Source organism: Parasteatoda tepidariorum, chromosome 3 (assembly GCF_982258835.1).
Source record: "Parasteatoda tepidariorum strain Cologne lab strain chromosome 3, Ptep-v5.0, whole genome shotgun sequence".
Lineage (NCBI taxonomy): Eukaryota > Metazoa > Arthropoda > Arachnida > Araneae > Theridiidae > Parasteatoda > Parasteatoda tepidariorum.
This window is the reverse complement of record NC_141757.1, coordinates 97,980,431-98,003,368: the sequence shown is the minus strand read 5'-3', so window position 1 is coordinate 98,003,368 and position 22,938 is coordinate 97,980,431. Positions and strand designations below refer to the sequence as shown.

The following is a 22,938-nucleotide window of genomic DNA, read 5'->3' as shown; positions in this document are numbered from 1 at the left end:
ATTTACAGTTTCTTCTTTTTATACATGTTGCCTTCCCTGCCATCCATTCAAAAACAGGGAATCATTTTTTTTTCCTTACACCAAATACTTATTAAGCTCAATTTTTTTAGGTGAAGCAACAAAGAACAACACAAGGTTTCTTCTTCTTCATATATATTTATATATATATTTATTTATTTATATTTATATATATATATATTTGTATATGCAATTATGTATAATTTTTTACAATGATGGGGTTTTAATTACATTGGGCCAGGCTAACCATATACAATTCTCATGATTTTACTTTGAAAGCAATCATCTGGGCAGTTATGAAGTCCATATCACTAATAGTCCTATGGGATTAATAGCTTTTTTGTTTCATCAAAAATTTACAATCACTAAAACATTTACATATTTACAAAATTTACAGCCAAATGGCCCCATGAATAATGAGATGTTTTTTTTTTTTTTTTAATTATTTATTTTTATTTTTTATAGAAGTGGTCGGGGAACAAAGAATGCAACAAATGAATTATTTTACAATATGGAAGGGACCACATGGTAGTATGAATGAATATAGAGTTTCTGTACAGAGAATGAATCTAATTTATATAACACAGATAAGAATAACAAAACACAACCTATCTTGGAGCAAAATGCCCCAGGCAGGCTTTGTACATTTTTTTAAACACATTTCATCAATATCAGTTCAATCCTAATAACTTCGTTAATTAATCGTCACTCCATCACAGAATCATTTTTTTAGTCCAGTATTATCCACACTCTCACACACATACAGACAGACACACAGCACTAATTACACATTTTTTTCACTGTTTTATAACAAATAATAGATTAAAATGTAACTCGTAAAATTCAACAAAACTTTTCAAATTGTACGTTCTTTTGCACACTTTGGTAACAGAAAGGAATCCCATTATTATTTTTACATCATTTAAGAAATTTTGATACATAACATAACATCAATTATATATATAAGACATAAAATCCGCTCTGAATATTCTGGTGATCCTTGAACTAATTACACACTTATATCTTCAGGCAACCTCTTTCATATGAAGACATCACAATATGTTAGCCCTCGATGGGCATCATACCAAGCATCGGACTCGGGGCTCTGAGTACCAGATGCAGGAGTTATTGATGACTCTGCTAAAGGCAGTTGTCAGTACATTTGGGAACAATTTATACCATCTTAATTCAACAATAAAAAAGTCACACAGTTGCAATAACAATTAGTAAGTGACTTATGTCCGCAATTATCTGATGTAAATCTGGCGCAACAATATGTAGCCTTTGGTTCGTAAAATCACAAGTAGGAAATATATGAATCACATACGCTGGCTGTAAAGAAAGAAAGAAAAAAAAGGATTTAATAAAAACAACTGACAAAACATCATCTGCAAAATATGGATTATGTAAGTTTGAATTCTAATAAATAGAAATATTTAAATAACAGTAAAAATTCTGGTTATGGAAGAAAAGAAAAAATCTTACTTAAATGTAGCAGCATTGAATGAAATTTTTTTTTTGCTTTTTACATAAAAATAGAATTTTACCCACGTAAAATCATATTAAATTTATTACTTATTTTATTAGATCTTTAATTAATCATTAATTTGAGATTAACTCAATGATTCCTGTCAGGATCCTGATTCCTCTCCCACGCATTTGATTGACCCCTTGACCTGAGGGCCAGAGGGTGAAGGACACTGGAGGTGTCGTCCCCTACATTGGGGGTGGAGCAAAGGACTGTTTCTTATGGGAAAGAGGATTTTTTAGAGATGAGATTAGCTTTGAACGCCGAAGAGTAGAGTTGTAATTGAACGATGATAGATTTAGTGTGAACGAAAAAGAAAGGGAGCAGTTGCGCTCCAAGAACATTATACTCAACAGCTCATGTATCTATTTGTAACTTTTCTGTAAATAATTCTATAATCAAGAATTTAATAATAAATAAGCTATAATTGAAATAATCCTTGGTCATCCTTATTGAGGAGTCTTTAAAAACGAACCAAGAGACAAAATGTCTCACAAATTTTCAATTACAACTCTACTCTTCGGCGTTCAAAGCTAATCTCATCTCTAAAAAATCCTCTTTCCCATAAGAAACAGTCCTTTGCTCCACCCCCAATGTAGGGGACGACACCTCCAGTGTCCTTCACCCTCTGACCCTCAGGTCAAGGGGTCAATCAAATGCGTGGGAGAGGAATCAGGATCCTGACATTCCCATTGCTTCGTTATAATACTTACTTATATGAAATACGCTATGCATTAAATAACATTTCCTAACTAGCATTGAAAAAGGAACACTTTTACATATGCTAGTTAAAAGGAACACTTTTACATATAATGCTTTGCGGCATCTCCATAATGTTAGGAATTACTGCTTTAATTAACAGATTTTAATAATTGTTAAGAGTTAGAAAGTTCAAAATTACCTTGTTTCACACTATATGAACTCCAAATACTTAGATTAAAATACTCTAGATAAAAAAATTTTATTCTTAAAATAGAAAAACTTTGCAAGTGTATGAAATAAGATGACAACATTAATTCCTAGATGAAAAATTTGTAGTATATTCTCTATAATTATAAATGAGATTAAAAAAAAAAAAGCTTTTCAGTTAAATATAAAATTTTCTTTATCAATATCATTTGAATAAATAGTAATTATTATTATTATTTGTTTGCATAACTTAAATTGCAACTAGAGCAGCAATCACCAATCTTTTTAATCTCAAGAACAGATATTTAGTCTTTCAGACTACTACCCTATTTAAAAACATTGAAGATTCAAATTATCAATAAACTTGTTAGAAAATTCTGAAATACAAAATCTTGCAGCTTTATGAAATTAAAAATAAAAAAAATTGTACTATAACTAAAATAATATTGTTAAATAAGGTATTCATTAAACACTTAATCTAAGTATAACAGTTATCCATATAAATTTTTGAAACAGATTATAATTTTTTTAATTTTTTTCATAAAACTAAAACACACTTAGACTCAGTTAAGTATAGAAAAATCTACTTAGAGCTAATAATGAACTACTGGAAAAGAACTTAATAGTAGTTTGAACTTAACAGTCTTTAGAATTCGCTTGAAATAAGTAATTCTTGCTTACTTGCTGAGATCCAGGTGTAGCCACATTTACGATGCCTGCTGCTTGTTTGCTGAGAAGATATTGAATAAAGCCTGTTGATAAGTTCTTTGACTGATTTAATACATCCAGTTGATCTTTCCCACAAGGTAATGCCAGAAGTACGCAATGTTCTTCAGGAAGCTAAGTAAAAATAAATAAATAAATGATATTGACTTGATTGAAAATAACATATTAATAACCTGCCTTTAAAAAATTTTTCATTCATAATATTAGAATTACTATGTTTGCATCACTTTCATTAAGTTTGCATTCATGCAAGTTAATAAGATGTTCATATTTATAAAAAGAAAAGAAAATATGGGGACTGAGTCAAAAAAAAAAAGAATAAGTACAATTTTAACAGTCAATAAGCATAAAAACCACATTTTGTTCAATAAATGATGTTTTACTTCTAGAATAGGTTTAAAGTGAAGTTATACAACAGACAAGATTTCTTAAAACATGTATTATACATGAACGAAAAAAGAAAATATTTTTCTAATAATCAAACACTCTTCGATCTTTTTGATTATGACAATTTGCAAAAACTATAACTTGAAAGGTATTTTTAAGACAGAAAATAAGATTAGATATTATTAAAATTCATAGCACATGCACAACAAAGCAAGCATTGATATGGTATTAAACTTTCTTTTATTCGATTGGATACTAGAAAGTGACATTATGTGGAAGGGTTAAACCTCATTGGCAGCTTAATCAAAAAAAAAAAAAATTTTATGCTAGATTCAACAGCCAATCAAGTTTGGCAACCATGTGCGACATTGCTTGCAGATACCCAATTAAACCTGATAAGAAAATTGATTCAGTGTGATAATAAACTAAGCTCAATAGCTGTAATGGTAACATATTAACTTGTTTTTTCACAAGCATCTGATTTCAGCAGTTATCTTCGCAAGTTGCAGGTATCCAATTGTAATTAGAAACAAAAGAAAGAGGAATTTCTGATTATGATGGAATTTTAGAGAATTTTGGCTACAAAAAGATATTTTCATTAAAAAAAAAACTATTTAATTTCTAACACATACCTAAACAATGCATGAAAAAAAGGTTAGTAAATACAAATTATTCATTTTTCTAAAATAGATTATGATTGTGACTAAGAAATTTTAAATGTTAAATTTGACACATAAAATATATCTTTTCATATTTTGATTACATACGGAAAAAAAAAATGCAACTTTTTCAATTAGCTTAACCTCTTCCTTCTCGCTCCCGTGAAAATGACGGGGTGAGTTTTCGACCGCTATTTCTCGCTCCTGTGATATTGATGGGCTAGAGTGTTCAGTAGTAACGCGCCAATAACAATAAAACTAATTCATTTCTTTTGCCCAGAAAACATTTTATTTCTCATTTTACACACCTGATGGCAATACCAGAATATTTTTAAGGTAATTGTAGATAGTTAGTTTCTTTTAAACTAGTTGCAGCACTAATCAAATACATAATACAAAAGCCAAAAAAATAGGTACTTTTATGACCGTTTTCTCGAAAATTAACCGATCGTTAAGGGGTTAAGCAATAATTTCAAAGAAAATCAAGCTTATATGAATGCACTATAATACAATGTATAAATAAATTGTAAAAAAACATGTTGACATTGCAGTAAATTACCCTACAGGGAAGAATTTAAAAAGAACAAAAAAAGCTGAAAATAGAAATCCAAAATCTTATGAGCAAAACACTATAATCAATTGAAAAAATATATGAAACAGTGCAAGTAGGAAGCATATATTCATAGAATAATATCAATGATTTAAAAAAATTTCAATGTGCGATTTTATCTAAAAAAAATTGTGTAAATACCAGGGTTGGCAGGTTTTTGACATGTGACAGTTTTTGACAGTTTAAACCATGGTTTAAACCGTCACGTCAAAAACCTCACTGTCAAAAATGTCAAAAACCTATATTCATATGTGAAATTAATACATAAAATTTATATATTTTTTAAAGGATAGTGTTTCTAAATATGTTCTAGAAAAAATAAATTTAAAATTTTGAAAAAACACTTATATTTTGAATAGTAACCAAAATCTTGTACTTTTGAAAACTCACATCTTTTGTAATATTATGTATTCATTTTCATGTGTTATTGAAAATCTGCAGTGATATTATTAAGAAATTTATTTATAACCAAATTTAGTGTATAGTATAGATTATACTAAAAATTAGACATTTTTAAAGATAAACATTAGCAGTTTTGTACATTAGACATCTTCTTTTAAAGAAAAATCTTTTTAATATTCTTTTAAATCTTCTTAATAATCTTTTTAACATAAGACAATACAAATTTAAGTGCTTTCTGTTAAATACACAGAGTAGTTAGTGTCGATTTACAGTATATTCAACCTATTCATTTACTATGCTGAAAATTTAGTTTATCCAAATACTTGTGAATTTCATTTTGCTGAATACGATATAGTTTTGTTGAATATCTAAATATTCAGCTGTTGAATAATTACTTCTTGCTTTCAAGATATGCATTATTTGTATTCTTAATACAAGTGGAGAAAAAAAAATTAAGAGATAAAAATTGTTTTAAAATGATAAGTGTAATAATTATAAATAAATATAATAAACAATATGAATTATATTTATCATTATTCATAAATATAACTACTTTTAAATTCAAATTAACATACTGGATAATAAAGATATTCGGTATAACATTAAAAAATTTTTTTATACACTTGTATCTTATATCAAGTTTGTATTTATACAACATAACTTGTAAGTTCCTTATAAATATTAGTTATATGTTCCTTATATGTCAAAAATGCATAGTAATAAACTTTTAATTTTCTTAAGTATCAAAAAGAAGAAAAATTTTTTTTAAATATAAATATTTAAACAATTTTTGTGCAAAATTTTTCTGCACATGCATTTGAATATAAATTTCTGAGATTTTAAATCTGTTATTTTACCTTAATTTTAATTAAAAAATATTTTAAAACCTGCTAAATACCTATAGTATAATTAAATTTCAATATAATGCATGGCAACTGTTGGTAGTTTTGAAGTTTATATATTTTCTTGGCAAACTTCAGTTTTTGACATTTTTGACGGGTTTTTGACGGTTTAAACCAGTATTATACCCTTGTCATGTCAAAAACCACTTTTTGACGTCAAAAACCCAACCCTGGTAAATACGAATCTCAATGTTTGATTTTTAATTCCTGTAAATATGATTCATATTGTGTAATTGTAAACTCCAAGAATACGAATCACTAAGCGTAATTTTTAATCGTGTGAATTTTGTTTTAAATCATATTTGCAAAACCAGCAAAAATCATAGAAAAAAACTTTTCTCGGGAATGCGAAAAAGTGGAACTTTCTTTGGAAAGAGGGAGTTATTTTAAAATTTAATCTAGAAAATTCTGTCAAAAAACGTTATATATATACAAAGGTGTGTTATAGGAAATATCATAGAACATACCTGCAATTTCTTTTGAACACCTTCTAGCTGTTGTTGATCTAATCTCATGCGTTGGGCAACTCTTACAGGAGATGTTTCATTATCCACTATAGGTGGTAGAGAAGCGGTCGCAATTCCCATATTTCCTGACACAAAATGCATTTGAACAGCTGCTTGATCATTTTTTAGACATAGTAGCCCTTGCCACATAACTGGATAGCGCTGCATAAAAATGAATTATAGTTTTAGTTTTGATATAGTATCACTACCATCTTGGCTCTAAATAATTCATTCTCACATAAAAGGGAAGTGTTACAAGATATAATTTTCTCAGTATACACTGAAAAACGAAGTTTTTCTTCTCTTTATTCCGCGTTTAAGTAAATCATTTTGAGATTTAAATAAAAGTTATTTATTAAAGTATATTCAACAAAAAAAGTAGCAAGATTAATATTGATCATACTGAATTGATAATCATATTGATCGTACTAAAAGAGATATAAAGAATTAGGCAAATTAAGAAAATCCTAATTAATTCAGCTCCTTTTAAATTTTTATTAAAATTTGTAACTAATTTCTGTAATAAAACGATTAAAAAATTTTCAATCATTTTGAAATGTAAATACAATGAGTATTGAAGCTAAACATTTTTGTCAGAAGTTAATTATTATATGGTCCATACATTTACGATATTAAACAGCCCTGAGACTATTGAATTTTATATTTCAATTGTTTTTAAATCAATTCAATTGCTGTTTCTCAATTTTTTTAAAGTTAATTAAGAGATGAATTGAACTTCTTTTGGAATGGTAAATCTGAATAGCATAAGATTTTTGACTGCATTTGCTAAATCTTAAAACAGTGAAAAGCCCCTCACTTCATACTCTTTTAAAAATCTTCCCTCCAAATATTATTGAGTTTTTTCAGAAAAAAAATTAAGAGCAATGAAAATCTTAAAAAAATAATAATACAATAGGACAAAAGTAACAAGTAATAAAACAATAATGTACAGTAAAAAGTTAAAAAAAATTTTATGACACTGTCTTCGGTAAAAAACTCTGCAATTAAAAATCAATTCTTATCTTTGTTAAATTAACCGAATAAAAGGGAGTTGAAAAATTTGAGATGATTAAGCTCTGTGATTGTTAAGTGCTCTGGACTTGCATGAAAATATGTATTTAGTGAATGATCCCCAAGTCAAGTTCAAGGATTATGGAACAGATCTATAAATAGAACAGTCCGAGAGCAACATTAGCCTCTGTGTAATGAATACAATGGTGTTTCACCAGCAATGAAATTAAGAAATAAAAGAAATTTCTGGAAATGGAAAAAAAAATCAGCAATGTTAGTTCGTCCTTGTTGTTGATCAGCAAAAATTAAGAGTTTTCTTTGGTTCAATTTTAGTGGGTGGAAAATGAAGCTTGAAAAAATTATGAACTTTTAAAAGCACCTTAAAGGGCTTTTAAAAACTAAAATCGAAAATAAGCACCTTCAAAAAATCCTACGCATCCTGTAAATATTAAATAATTTTATTAAAATAAAGATAAAAATATTTTTAATTGCTAAGAGCAAGTTACAAATGTATTGGTGAGATGACTCACAGTGGATAAAACAAGTAATAGCTTGTCACAGACAAGAGGAGTGAATGAATGTATTTCTCAGAGACAGAATCCTAAAATAGCAGACACATTATTGTTTTTAGTTTAAGTTATCACCAAACCCTGAACAGCTTTTCAAAATGTTTTCTAACAGTTGATTTACAAACAGGTTTTAATGCTATCATTTAAGCAAATTTTAAAAACAAAAATATGGTTAAACAAGTATTGTATCATAATATTATAAAATATAGAATAACAAAGGCTATTTTAGAGTTCAAAGCAAAAGAATGTAATAGTTAAAAGCCCCAAGTCATTTTAATAATGAAAATTATTAATAGTAGTAAGTTGGAACACTGGTTTGAAATTATTTTTAGCTGGAATAATCATCAAAAGATTAAGCCTCTTCAAACTTTGACTGTAGATTCACGTTCACAAATGCTATAACGTAATAAGATATAAAAATATAGAATTATGAAGAAGGATAGCATACTTACATTTAATATCTGATCTAATATTCTAGGTGGTGATTGATGAGCCGGCGGTGGAGGTACAAGAGCCGCAACTTCGGAGGGTGGTAGGTGAGCATTGACTCTGCGTGATGTCTGATCAGTAGGAATCATGTGATGAGGTGATTGAGCTAGAGAAGGATGAGTGTTATGAGACTGAATCACTGCAGGCCATGGCACGGGAGATCGAGCAGGACCAAGACCAGCAGGACCTGGGGATACAGAAGATCCTTGATGACTTAATGTTCTCGCATGAACTAATTTCTTTGAATGCTCAGGATTAATCCTTTTGTCTGTAATGGCATTATGCATTGATAGTTGAAGGGACTGATTTGGATCTTTCTTGTACACATGGGGGGTGGGAGAATGTGATGGATTAGGAGTCCTACTATCCAAGTGGCCCGCACCAAGTTGCATAACACCCAACACTTGCTGCCTGGAATGTACAGCTTCTAATGCATATGGATTTGTAGATGGCTGTACTTGATGAGCAACTGGAGGCTGCTTAATAGTTTCTTCCTTTTTATAATGGTGAGATGATAAAGCTCCCACATTATCTGATTTATGATCATCCACTTGACCAGCAAGGGTGATCTGTGGAACTCTGCTTTGACCAGCAGCATATAAATTGGCAATCACAGGAGAATCACTTATTCTGTCATGCGGGGACACGTTTAATCGAGGACTTAACTGATGAATGGCTGAGGAAAAATGAGCATTCTGCTGTTGCCTTAAATTGTGTGCAATTGCAGAGGTAGACGGACCTTTTTGATCATGAGAAGATAAATGGCGAGAACTTTCATGATGGTCTCTATTGTCCAATAAAGCCTTGACATCTTTTTCTTTTGAACTATTATAGTCTTTTTTACTACGAACAGATTTACCAGAGTGTTGAGATTTCTCTTCAGCACCTCTGGCTTCATGTACTATTTTTGATAAGTCATTTATTAATTTTTGTTCAGATTTTGCATCCATTTGCACTGAGTGCCTAGGATCAGATGGCTGTTTGAAATTGTTGGCAACAGCAGGATTAATAGGGTAAGGAAAACGGGGATTCATACTTATTGCAGCTCTTGCTTCCTGCTGGGCTCGGAGATCAGAAATGGCAGCATATGGATGATTCGCAGCATATATCATTTGATGAAAAATTGGATTGTATTCTGATTGATGAAGTGTAAGACCAGGATGCTGTGGTACCATTAATGCAGATTGACCAGGATGCCTTATGAGAAGTGAAGAATTAACGTGAGATGAATACATTTCAGATGACTGTAAGGAATGATTAGAAGATGTAACCGGTGGGGTTGGTGTGTGTGGAGGTGTTGGTGCAAGACGAGCAGCTAACTCAGGTGGAATGCTTGATGCAACAGGAGTTGAAGGACGTACCATGGGCACCTGAATCCTGTCTTGAAGTTGACCAGCTGATGTGAAATAATCTTTATGCTGTTGAAGATATTGAGGATTTTGCAAAAGTTCAGCAATAACACCTCCAGTATTTCCAGATGCAGCAACCAGTGGAAGCTAAGAAAAAATTAAACATAAAATTACTTAAAAAAATTTTTTTAAATAAAAAATATTATTTATTAACTTTACAGCTTTTTTCAGAAGATTAAAACTACAATCCTTACATTAATTAATAAAATCCTACATTAATTAATAAAATTAAATGAATTATTATATAATTAATATGACCAAGAATTAATTTCATATTTACATACAAAAAATTTCATTGTATGCTTGTTCAAAGCCAATAGTTTACATTGGTTTTGAAACAACAATTTTGAATTTTAAAAGCAGATCAGTGATAGTTATAAAATTTTTATGACACTTAGAATAGTAGTTTTATTCTATCAGGAATTGTAATAAGAGAAAATTTTCAATTTTTTATAAAATTAACTATCAGTCTCACGAAATTTAAAGTTTCCAACTTCTCCACTAATTTTAGAGAAAAAAGTAGTGCCGTTTTCAGAAAAATGTTTCTTTTGTAGTAAATTTAGCTAAATATTTACCTTTAACAGTTTGAAGAACAGTTAAGCTTAACTGAAGCAAGACTGGAATGGGAAGGGAAATTTTCAGCAGCATTTACTTTTTTTTAAAAAAAATTTTGAGCAACTAACTCTTTTTTAGAAACTACCTGAACTTTCTTTTCAGAGCAACTAACTAAGAAAAAACTGAAGCAGCAATCATATCGAAGTATAACATTTGGTACAGTTTTAACAGATAATTTTAAGAAAAAAAGCTTAGGTTACTCGGAGATTACTTGCTATTTGGATTTATTCGAATAATAGCACATAAAACTTTTCACTATTTTTGAAAAAAATAAATAAATAGAGCCCTTACCATGCCTTCATAAGCAGACAAAGGAAAGTTAGAATCAGAGAAAGCTGAACTATTTTTGTTATGTGGAATCTTAGCTGATCTTTCATGTTTTCCAGTATAAACAGAATTTTTGTTAATGTTCCCAGCTTGGATTGTGCTCACATGAGCATGAGCATCCATTATCCTGCTCGAAGATGTTTTTGAATTGGACCACGTCACAGGAGCATTGTGAGATGATGAAGCTAATGTGGCTACAGGAGAAGCATGAGGTGGAGGGGTTTCATTTAGTAATTCTTGTTTCACTACAACACTGGAATGTTCCGAAGACATATGCATTCCTGATGAAACAAGCTGGCAATTGCTACCAGGTGTATGTTCATTGAATGGAATAAGTGAATTTTTCATAGAAGTATACGTAACAGGAAGCTAGAGTTGGAACCAAATTAATAAAATTAGCAATTTCAATGACATAAAAATCAAAAATATACATTATACCAAAAACTTGCCCAGTTTTCATATTTTAAAAAATTGTACAAAATTAATTCTAGAAAGTCTAACAAGGGACATCTTCATCTAAGTGGTTAGCCATGTTACTCATACCATTTAAGTACCTTTGATTAAATATGTGTGACACATTTTAATAATTAACCTTTAGCTGTTGTTATGCTGTCTCTCAAACCCTTACAATTTTCATCCGTTGATGTAAATATGGCTTTAAACTAGGGATGGTAATTTTCTTTCGCAGTAAAAAAAAACTGCCCTGGGAGTAAGTTTCTTCCAACCTAAATGGGAGAAACTCTTTTTCCAAAAGAAATATCAGAAATTGATAATTTTTTAAAAAATAATTGCAATCTAGTTTATTAATAAAATTTTCTTACAAACTTCGATTTTCTGTGTTTGTTTATATTGATCTAATAAGATTTACTGATTAACAGCAGCATAAGCAGATATTAAAATAAGCATGATTATTTAAAATATAAATTATCAAAATTACCTCTGTTTTAGTATGAACTACTGATGGAGCAGTTGTACTCGTAGAACATTTATTTTGTACAGTAGTTGATATAGTTGTAACATATCCAGCGTTCGAAGATGTAATTGCAGTTATTTCTCTTGAAGAAGGTTGATAATTGAGCACAGGATGAGAAGGAATTTTGGGCTGAATGTTTTCATAATTAACACGAGATGGAACAGAACTTTCAGTCACTGAGCTGATAGCTGGCACATGTGCTGCTATTGCAATGGGTTTATTTTCAGGAATGGCACTAGATAAATTAACAGTATTGACTACTTCAGGTGTGGAATTAGTGAGAAGTGGTGCAGAGGTTGTTACTAAAGTACTAGATACAGGTAATGGACCACCAACAGTAACATTTGTTCTTTTATCTTTCCTAGTTTCAATAGTTTTACTGCTTACAATTTTTGAAGTTATATCAGTTGATGCAAGTGGATTTGAGATAGGCAATGTTTGAGCAGATGGTGATTGATGAGAACGTAATGATCTACCAGTCTGAAGGCTTTCAGTCACATTAACTGAATTGGTTTTGGAATTTTCTTGAATTACTGATGGTGTAGCATGCGTTTCAGCAAGAGTGATGTGTTTTGAAAGAGGAATACTGGACATATCTGAAACTAATATATTGCTACTATTTTTACTGTCATGAGAGGTATTTAATGATGCATCTGAATAAGCTTCATTAGTGCCTGAAGTGGTTAAAAATCCAGTTTCTGGATCAAGGTATACAGTAGGACCAGAATTTGAGTTACTTTCTTCCTTACAGTCAGAAAATTTTTCAGGTAAAGTTTTAACAATTTTTTCCTTAGTTAGATCTAAATTAATTCTATTTATTTCAATTTTTAATTCTGGCTGGCAAATGACAACAGAAGATTTTGATTCTTTCGGTAGTTCTAAACTTTCTCTATGTTCTTTCAGTGGAGATGCTTCAATTCTTTCATCTAAAGAGCTTCTACGTATTTTTTCTTTCTTGCATGACTCTTGTTCACTTGAAACACCAAGATTGGTTTCTTTTGTAGCCTCCAACTTAGAAGCAGCTAGCCGAGCCATTCTAAATGATCTTAAATTGGTAATACGATTTGGAATTTTATCAGCTGCAGATGTTGATATCTCAGATGCAGAAGGTGACTCGACTGAGTGTGAGGAAATTACTTTTTTGTCTTCTGGGAGATCTTTAACAGCGTTATCATGTATGAAAAATACTGGTTCATTCTTATTTTTATCATCTGTTGTATCATTGGAATTTTCTGAAGAAACTAATTGTGAACTTTCTTCACTTCGCCTACTGGCTTTTGAGCGACGTGATGACCTAGTCTGCATTGGTTCAGCATGATTTTTAACAACTTCATCAATAACAACATCAACTGTAGATCTAGGATCTGAAGCTGATCGACCTTGGTTCATTAGCCTAGTAGATTTTCGAGTAGATTTGCAAGGTCCACTATATGCAGTCTCAGATGCTTGGGATTCTTGTTTTAAAGGTGTTTGTTTTTCTACTTTAGATGGCTCTGTTTTTGGCTCATCAATATTCAGAGCTTCAGATGTTTTAACAACTTCAGCAATGCATGGGGAGGTACCATCATTACCATCTTTTTTATTCAATCTGATGGTCATAGATATTTTAGGATGCTCAGGATGATGTTCTTTAATAGCTGTATCTCGTTCATCAGCCAGAACAGGTTTTTTGCACTCTTCAGCTTTCTTTTCCTTTTCAATATTATCTAATAATTTCTCATATTTCTGATCTTTCACTTTCCTTTCTTTTTCTGGTACACCCTCAAACAACTTTTCATGTTTTAATTCTTTCTTCTTTTCTTTCTCATTGGTATACTCTAATGATTTTTCATGTTTTATTTCTTTCACTTTTTTATCTTTTTCTATGGCAATTTCAGCTAATTTTTCATGCTTTTGCTCTTTATTTTTCCTATCCTTATCAGAAGATAATGCTTCAGATGGCTTAATTTCTATGGATGAAGTATTTCTAGATGTATCATGAAGTCTATCCTTTATGTCTTTAAATGAATTGATTTCTCCCTCATCTTCATCATCACAAAAGTCATAAACATCTATGGTATTAGAATTATCCTTTGATGCTTTATGTTCCTTTTCAGATGACAAAGAAAGCCTAAATCGAGATTCTTTGGAGCGGTTGTAATCTTTTGAAGGTTCGATGTCATCCAATTTAGTTTCAATTTTATTAACAGGTGGTGCAGATGGAGGATCCCCAGAAATTTTCTTTCGTCTTCCCCTTCTCCTTCTTGGCTCTTCACTTTTATTTCTATCATCTTCTCGAGAATTTGCCCTAGTGGTGATTGGAATAAGATTTGAGGAATCACCTGTTTCATCATCTCTTTTGTTTTCTTCACTCTCAGAAAATGAAACTTCCTCATGAACATGTTTTCTTCCAGATTCCCTTAAAGGAACAACTTCAGATGTATCACTTCTCAATGAACGCCTAACTCTTTCAGATGATGTTGGACGAGCACGGCGACTCGAACTTCTACTTTGGGGAGCATTTGGTGTGTCTTGTGAGCTTCCTTGTTTTTGAGACAATGCTTCAACATACTTTCTGGTTTTAGGTCTTCGTCCTCTTCTAGGTCGCTCCACTTTAGTATCTGCTTCAAGAGCTTCATCAGTTACTTGAGGATCTGGAAGGGCATCTTCTTGAATTGCAGCCTCTTCCTGAACAGGTTCTGCCTGAGGTGTTTCATTGTGATCTTTGTTAGTTGCTGCTATTAGATTTCCATCAGTCTCCATCTTTGTATCAGGAATTGTTATATCAGTTGTATCACTGCACACAGAATCAGCATCAGTAGGTCTCGATGAAAACACATCGTCTATTGTGAGACTTAAATTTTCAAAAGTTTTAACTGAACTGTTGTCTTCAGGTTTAAATGACTCAATTTTATTAGAAATATCTTCAATACCAACTGAAGTAGATGTTTCATCTTCTGCAATGTCTGGTTTATCCACAGGATTAGATTGTTGCAAAATATCTGTGTTGCAAGTGAAATTTTTGACTGTTTCTTCAGATGAATTATTAACTGGAGATTTACTACCAAAATTATCAGTAAACAGTTGTTCTGAGCTGAAACTTAATAATTGAGGTATTTTTGAATCTTTAGCATCATTAGAAGACGGTTCGAAAATATCCTGGTTGAATTCTGTAGCTTCATTTTGTTCATTCACTTCAGGAATTTCAAAGGATGAAACAATACTATCCGACTGATTCAGATCTAATGAGGGTTTATCGATACCTGGCAAGTTATTCTTACTTTCTGAGTTAAAATAGAACCCATCTCCACTTTTTGATTTCTCTTCTTTATGATTACTTTCGTCAGATTTAGAGGGAAACAATTCAAGAAGAAAATTATCAGAATTGCTTTGATTCCCTTCAGTTGAATCACTGATTTCTTGGCTTTGAGCAAATATGTCACAATTAGAGAGGTTGCTTTTATCAGAAATTGATAGAATGTCACTATTTTCAATTTTAGGAGCAGATTGTATTACACTAGTTTCGCAGCTAGAATTCAAAATGTCGGAATATTTTAAAAGAGGTGGATTTTTAGAAATGGCAGATTCTGCGAAACTGTACTTATCAAGATTTATTTGATCCACAAAGCTACTAGATGATGATATAGGATTAGTATAACTTTTATTAACTGGTTTTAGCAAGGGAGAAGAATCAAAATGAGGAGATGATGGCAAATGTGATGATTTGAAGTTCTCAAAAATATCTGAAGTGTTAAGTCTTAATGGATCATTTCTATTTTGTTCAGACATAAGTGATATGCTGCTTTGGGACATGGTTTTTTCATGACTATCTGAAAACCTTGAAATACTAGTTTCAATTTTTGAATCAAACATGTCATCTAAGTCTTTTACAAGGTCTAATACAACTGCTTCTGCTTTACTGGGCACATTGTCGAATGTAGGATTTTCAGGAACATCAATTCTTGAAAAAGGATCTATTTTATCTTTGGGTTCAACAACAGGCAAAAGATTAGGAGGAGATTCAACAGGGAGAAGAACAGGAGGATTATCATCATCTTTGCTGTCAGTGGTGTCCATTGTGATATCTTCGAAATGTGTCAGTTGGTTTTCAGTTAAAGCTGTTTCATCATTATTAATACCAGAGTTAGTTTTTTCAGGTGTATAGATAGGTTTCTCATGATCTTTTCCTTTTTGCGCCTTACTTTTATCCAGCTTCGGAGAAACAAAATCATTGCAAGGTTCCATAGTATCTGGAATGACAGGAATATCAATAACAGGTGGTTTATTTTCACTAATTCCCAAACTGTTCTCATCATGAAATTCAAAACAAGATGAATTTTTTACATCACAATTAACACCATTAGTAGCAGCAACAGATTCTAGTTTTACTGGTCCAGGCATAGTATTTTCAGGGATGGAATCTATTTTTACAGTTTCAGAATCTTCGATATTAGAAATTTCTAATGCAGGAGGCTCTGAATTTGAAGAAGGAGAAAGTAACATAACAGAAGATTCTTCTATTTTTTCCTCTTGAATTTCATTGTCAGGATTATCTGGAGAACCATCAGCTATATGAAGAGAATTTTCACTATCATCAGGAAGCAAGTAACTCATTGTATCTTCAGGATGAGTTTCTAAAAGGGGATCAAGATAATCTGTTTCCTTTGTTAATTCAGGAGCAGATATTTCTCCACAATGCATTTCTTGCAATAAAGCAGAAACTGCCAAATCATCTTCTATTTTTCTTTGATCTTCAATATCATTAGACATATCTTTGTCATCAATTTTGTAAGGGTCAGTTTCAGACTGACCGGATAAAAAAGCATCAACTTCACTTTGAGAAGGTTCTGGAATGGAGGAATGCAAATCTAATCCCGTAAATATATTCTCTTCTTTTCCATTTAGGGGATCAATTTCAGTTGCAATCTTATCTTCACCTAGATCTCCAGAGGCTACTTCAGAATCATAATCCTTTTCTTTCATATGCCAAGAATCTCGACCAGTAGAAAATAACTCTTCTTCAAGCCTACGTGTTTCCTTAGCTGCTTCTTCTTCAAATCGCCTTTCCAACTGTTTTTCTTCTCTTTTAGTTGAACAATCATCGCCAAAAGTACTATTTTCCTCAGATACAGTTAAAAGCTCCTGCTCAAGACGCCTAGCTTCCTCTGCAATTTCTTCATCTATTCGTAAATCAGAAAGTCTACTGTCATCATCAAGTGGAAGAGTGTTAAATGAGGTTTTAGGAGAAAGTGCAGGCGTTGAACATCGTTGGACATCAACCGGAACGGGCATTTCTTCTCTAATTTTTTCCTGAGATTTCTTTTTGCGTTCTTTTCCTTGTTTCTTTGATTTCTTTCTTCGCTTTTCTTCCTTAGATGAATTATGAGTATCAGAATGTTTAGCATAATCATTAATTGCAATTTCTTTCTGATTCTTTTCTTGTTTTACTTTGTGTGGAGACGTGACAGTTTCCTTTTCCTTCTTTACAGGAAATGAATGGTGTTTTGAACTATCACTCGGTATATCGCTAACACAGTCATTAGGATCTCTCCCTGGTTCAGAATCAGTAATGTCCGAAAGCTTATCAAAAAAGGAAGGCAGACTGCTATCATGCTCAGGAGATTGTATAGATGATTGAGATTTTGAAGTAGCATCTTTTTTCTTACTTTTTGAAGATTTTTCTGAGTTTGAGTCTGATTTGCCCTCTAACTGTTTCCATAAGTCTTCCGTGTTAATGTCCATATCTTCAGTCGGTTGAGTTTCAAAATCAAAGTCTGAAAAATCAGATTTAAAATCATTATCGGATAAAATTCCAGCTTGCAAACATGGAGGAGAAAGTTGTTTATCAGCTAGAGGATTATTAGTGGGCTTAGGTGATAAAAGAACAGGCAATTTAGAGTCATTTTCTTCCTGTCTCCTAGAAGAGTCTTGAAGAAAAGATTTTTCAGCAGTATTTCTTTTTTCTTTATTCTTGGACATTTTCTTAGACTTCTTTCTTTTCTTGGTGTAAGGTTTATGTTTATCAGCATCATCAATTTGCATTTTTTCAACAAAACCATCGGATTTTCTTTCTTTTGAAGAAGGTATTTTGTCTTTAGTTTGATGCTCGGATTTTATTTTCTTCTGTGATGGAAGTTCAGGTTCTTGCTTGTGTTCTTTTAAACTTTTCTTTTTATGACTTTTACCACCATCTTCTTTCTTCAGAGATTCATGATCAGTTTCAATTTCTTGCTTTATTTCAGGAATTTTATCTTTCCTCACTTTCTTTGGTTTACTTTCTTTTTCTTTGTGCTTACTATGACTATCTGATTCAGACTGATCATCTTCTGATTTAATAAATTTCTTAGACTTCTCAGAACGAGATTTATTTCGGCTCTGAGAGGACTTTTTCTTCGTGATTGAGTGTGACTTTTCATTGAAATTTGATTCCGAGTCTGAAGTATCAGTGTTAAGTATTTCAGCCTTCTTTTTTCGAGATTTGTGAGGAATAGATTGCCTCTGAGAAACGTTGTATTCAAATTCAGAATCAGTAGCTGAGTCACTAAAATCTTTTTCCATCTTACTAACTCTGTTGTTTGAACTATGGTGTGCATCATCATCAGAGGAACTTTCTATAACTAATTTACGCTTACGAGGTTGCTTCATCTTAGTAGACCTTGTTTGAGAGTCAGAATCACTAGAGTGATGGCTAACAGAATCTGAATCTTTGTCACTATCTTCAATGGATTTGCTTTTTTCCTCACGTTTTGCACGTCTTTGTTTAAGTTTATTGAACTTCTGTCTAACACTTTCCAAATCATTAGTTTGTTTCAATGTTTCAGTTCTAGATTTACTAGAACGAGCTTTCACTTTATCATACATAGAAAAATAGACAGGTTCATCGTCCATCCAGGCAGCCCAATCAAATTCTAACTGTTTTTCCAGTTTCTTAGATTTAGAGGATTTTTTCTCTCCTGAATTTTTCTCACTGGTTTTATCACTCATTTTATCAGTTGTTTTTTCACTGGATTTTTCATTACTTTTCTTTTCCATTTTATTAGAAGAGGACTCCTTTTTTGGTTTACCAGCAATATTATTTGAAGATGTATTTTTATTATCTTTATCTGAATTTCGTCTTTCTTTAGATTTTGTTCTAGATTCACTTTTGGGATTACTATCTTTCGAGTCTCTAGTTTCATTTTTTGATACTGATTCTTTGGAATCTTTTGATTTAGAACGTTTTTCTTCTTTTAACCTGTGCTCTGATTTAGATTTGTCTTTAATGTCACATTTATTACTATATTTAGAATCAGATTTAGATTTATCACAACTGTTTGAATTGGATTTAGAGGAAGATGATGATTTATTTTTATCGCTTTTAGAGCACTTTTCTTTCTTTTCATTCTTTTTTGAACTTACATGCAATACAGGAGGAGATACTGAACGTTCTCTAACACTTTTACATAGTTTTAGTTTCTTAGGTTCAGGTTCAGGATTCTTTTCCTGTTTAGTCCAACTGATATCATGACTATCTCTGCTGGATTCCAATGACTTTACTGATTTACTGGATTCAGATTCATTACTATCTATAGAAGAAACCCTTTTCTTTACAGCAGAGTATACAGGTTTGACATTGTTATCAGATTCAGAATTCGTAACAAAAGATTTGGCACAAGAGTCAATATTAGGTTTAATGTCATTTTTGCAACCAACTTCTCTCCATTGAGCAGCACCTTCATGATATGATAAGCGGGGATCTTTAACATCACAAAAGTCTTTTTTATCGTGATCTATTGAAATGAAATTTGAATGTTCTTTTGTTGTACTATCTCTTCGAGTTGGGGGAATGTTAGCTGGCTTCATAACAGGTTCCTTCTTAATTGAACATTTAATATCTGAATCTATTTTACATACAGCCTCTGTTACACTATCAGTGGGAGATGCTGGCTCCTTCTTAATATTAGGAGGAGAGTTTAAAACCATAGAATGAGCAGGTAATTCCATAGGACAATGTAAAGGACTTTTTAAAGAAGTGGCTAGCATTGTAGAATTGGTATGAAAGTTTGGATCTGTTTTAGCCTTGGCAGAATTTATAACACTAGTTGACTTCAGAGGGTTATCACATAAGTCCTTGTCAAAATTAGAATTAAAACCATCAATAATTTTATTTGTAGTAGCAGACAAACTAAAAGATGAACAAGGAGAACAAGGTGTATATACTGGTGGTGTTATTTGACTGTTATATTGTTGAATTGGAGGTGTTACTGGAGACAAAATGCTCCCAGCACTTCCCATTGGTGTGTTAGGCGGTGACATAATTCCTTGTGCGACTAGTACTGATGTAACATTTTTCACCAAAGGTGTTGGATTGAAATTTTGAATAGGCGGAATAATTGGCGTTGAAAATTCCTTGGCAGCAGCTTTTGTTCGAAAAGTAGGTTTTATTTTTGGCATAGTGTCCACTTTAATGTTTAAAGGTTCATATTTTTCATCAATGTGTTGCAGACGTTTACAATCTTGGTCTACTATAGTTGGTCTAGCTAAAAGAGTTTTCATAATATCTGATGGCTCAGGTACTACATCAGTCAAACTATTAAATCTAGACCGTTTAACTGCACAGTGTGGAATGTCAACTAAAGTACTAGGTGAGGTATCTGGTGCTGATGTAGGTGTAGGTCTTGTTGTTCCAGACCACGCATTAAACTTTTCATCTAATGCTTTTATTCTATCTTCGATAGATGGACGGCTTGGAGAAGAAGATGGTGATAAGTCCGATTCTGAAGAGCAATTAAGCTCTTTGAGTTTTTCTGAGTTATTTTTGGGAGACTGAATGGATTCCAGGTTGGGTCCAGTTTCTGTTGATTCATTGATTGTATGTGAATCAAGAGACTGCACCGAATCCATTAACGAAACTGCGACAATGCTAGCTTTGTCATCAGGTACTAAACATTTCACTTTCTTTTCAGTTGGAACATCAGGCATAAATTCACTATAACGGTGATTTTTGTTAGATGCTGAACTGGGAGAAAATCCAGCTCTTGGACTATGAGCTGAATTTGTTTTAGGAGATGTAAGAACATTTGGAGAAGCTTTAGGGGAACGGAGGGATGCAGCAAATTTAGGTAATGGTAGAGATAAGGGACTTATATCCCTCTCTCTCTTTACATCGTTGCAGTGGGCACCATCAGAAAACGTCCGTATTGATAAGAATGTTTTAGGTGAATACATTGGTGAAGAATTATGAAGATGATATTTTTTATTGTTCAATGCTTCTTCATCAGAAGCTATCTCCTCTTTTGTTTTAGAATGTGAAAATGGAACATCACTTTCAGAAAAGTGAAGATTTGTTAGGGAGTTACACTGCTTTTTCCAAGATACATCAGATGTTGAATTTGCGCATAAAAAAGAATCACTGGCTGCCTGTGCATTTGGAAGACAAGAGTCACTATCCACAGAAATTCTGCGATATTTTTGTGAATTGTTAACAGATTGTGAATCAAATCCTTTTCTAGGATCTAAATGTTTTCGAAACACAAAAGAATCCAATGAATTGGAAACACAGTTGTTATCATCAGAAATGTCCATTTTAGACTTTGTTTTATTAAATATTGCAGAGTCTTTGATCCCACTTTTGCACAATTTAACAGAATCTTCTTTGGTTAAAAGTTTAACATCACTTTCATAACAAGTGTTTGTTTCAGAACAGCTAGAGGGCGACCGATGTTTCCGCCTGCTCAGCCGATCACCACTAACAAAAATCTCAAAGTCACTGGGTTCTAGGTGAGCACTAACCTGTTCAAAAAGGCTCATCATGTCTGAGGATTTTTTCATACAATCATTTAGAAGAAGTTTTTCCTTTGAACAGTCATTTTGGATGTTAAAATCATCAGAATCACATTTACTGTCATCAGTTAAAACATCAGATACACAATTCAGCTTAGATGACTTCACTGAATTCAAGTGACTATTAGGTGTTTTGTTTTTTACTTTTTCCATAAGTGATTTGGAAACAAGCAAACTGAGATCTTTACCACTCTTGAAATTGGAAGACGCCAAAAGACGCTTCTTCCTTTCAATTTGTCCAAGTTGGTCATTTGTTATTCCAAATTCGTCTGCACTATCACCATCTAGGGAAGAGCGTGAACGAAGAGAATCACAATCAACTTTGGAAAGAATTTTATCGGAACATTCTTTTTCAGAGCTACTCCGAGGTGATGAGAAAGATAAGTCCGCCAAAGAGTCATCCATCTTAATATCACTTTTACATCGAGAGTCTCTATAGTCTGAGCTAGTTTCCACTTCATCAAGGGCAGCATCTCTACAAGGGCTATTTACAAGGGAGGAATTATGACTGCCTGGACTCTTAATTCTGTGGTGCAATCTGTCTTTTAAAGTCTTTCTTTCCTTAGAAACTGGACTGGTGCTCCTGCTTTGATGACAAGAGCGAGGTGGAGATTGACTGTGGTGACTCTCTTGATCACTCACACTGTTACGCAACTTGTTACGCTTGCGATTTAAACAGTCATTTGTTTCAACATATTTTGGACGTTCAATCTTGCCATCAAACATAGTTACTTCAGGAACATTTTCTTCACGAGAATTGTACCTGTAATAAAAAAAAAAATTAGAATACATTGCCTAATATCTTCAAGTTAAAAACTGCATATGGTAAGAAGATCCGAATCAATAACAGCAACAATATTGAAGAAAAAATAAATCACTCTTACTCAAAATTTCTAACTTGAAAAATGGCATAATTAATGTAAAATGAATACTTTGCCATGCCCTTTGGCAGAATTTTTTCGGTGCCACATACCTCTCTATTACTAATATCTTTCTGGAAGATACTTTTAAAAATAACAAATATACATATTACTAATTTAAAGTAATAGAAGCGTTAACTTCAATAATAATAAATAAATAAATTAAATAAATAAAAA

At 32.0% G+C, this 22,938-nt stretch overlaps 1 protein-coding gene across 4 annotated transcripts in view; it reads right to left on the bottom strand.

The window, feature by feature from the left end:
* Positions 1-408: 408 nt before the first annotated feature.
* Positions 409-22,938, bottom strand: part of LOC107455104 (uncharacterized) — a 154,957-nt gene continuing 132,427 nt past the window's right edge. For 3 of the 4 annotated variants that reach the window (XM_016072546.4, XM_043040197.3, XM_043040195.3), the window contains exons 11-16: positions 12,005-22,604; positions 11,032-11,436; positions 8,680-10,212; positions 6,609-6,809; positions 3,137-3,295; positions 409-1,350 (exon numbers count right to left, since the gene is read on the bottom strand). In XM_016072546.4, coding sequence (XP_015928032.3) covers positions 1,222-1,350; positions 3,137-3,295; positions 6,609-6,809; positions 8,680-10,212; positions 11,032-11,436; positions 12,005-22,604 — 13,027 coding nt within the window. In that variant the 3' untranslated portion in view covers positions 409-1,221. The remainder of the gene's footprint in view (positions 1,351-3,136; positions 3,296-6,608; positions 6,810-8,679; positions 10,213-11,031; positions 11,437-12,004; positions 22,605-22,938) is intronic. The other variant, XM_071183450.2, reaches the window with a different exon arrangement.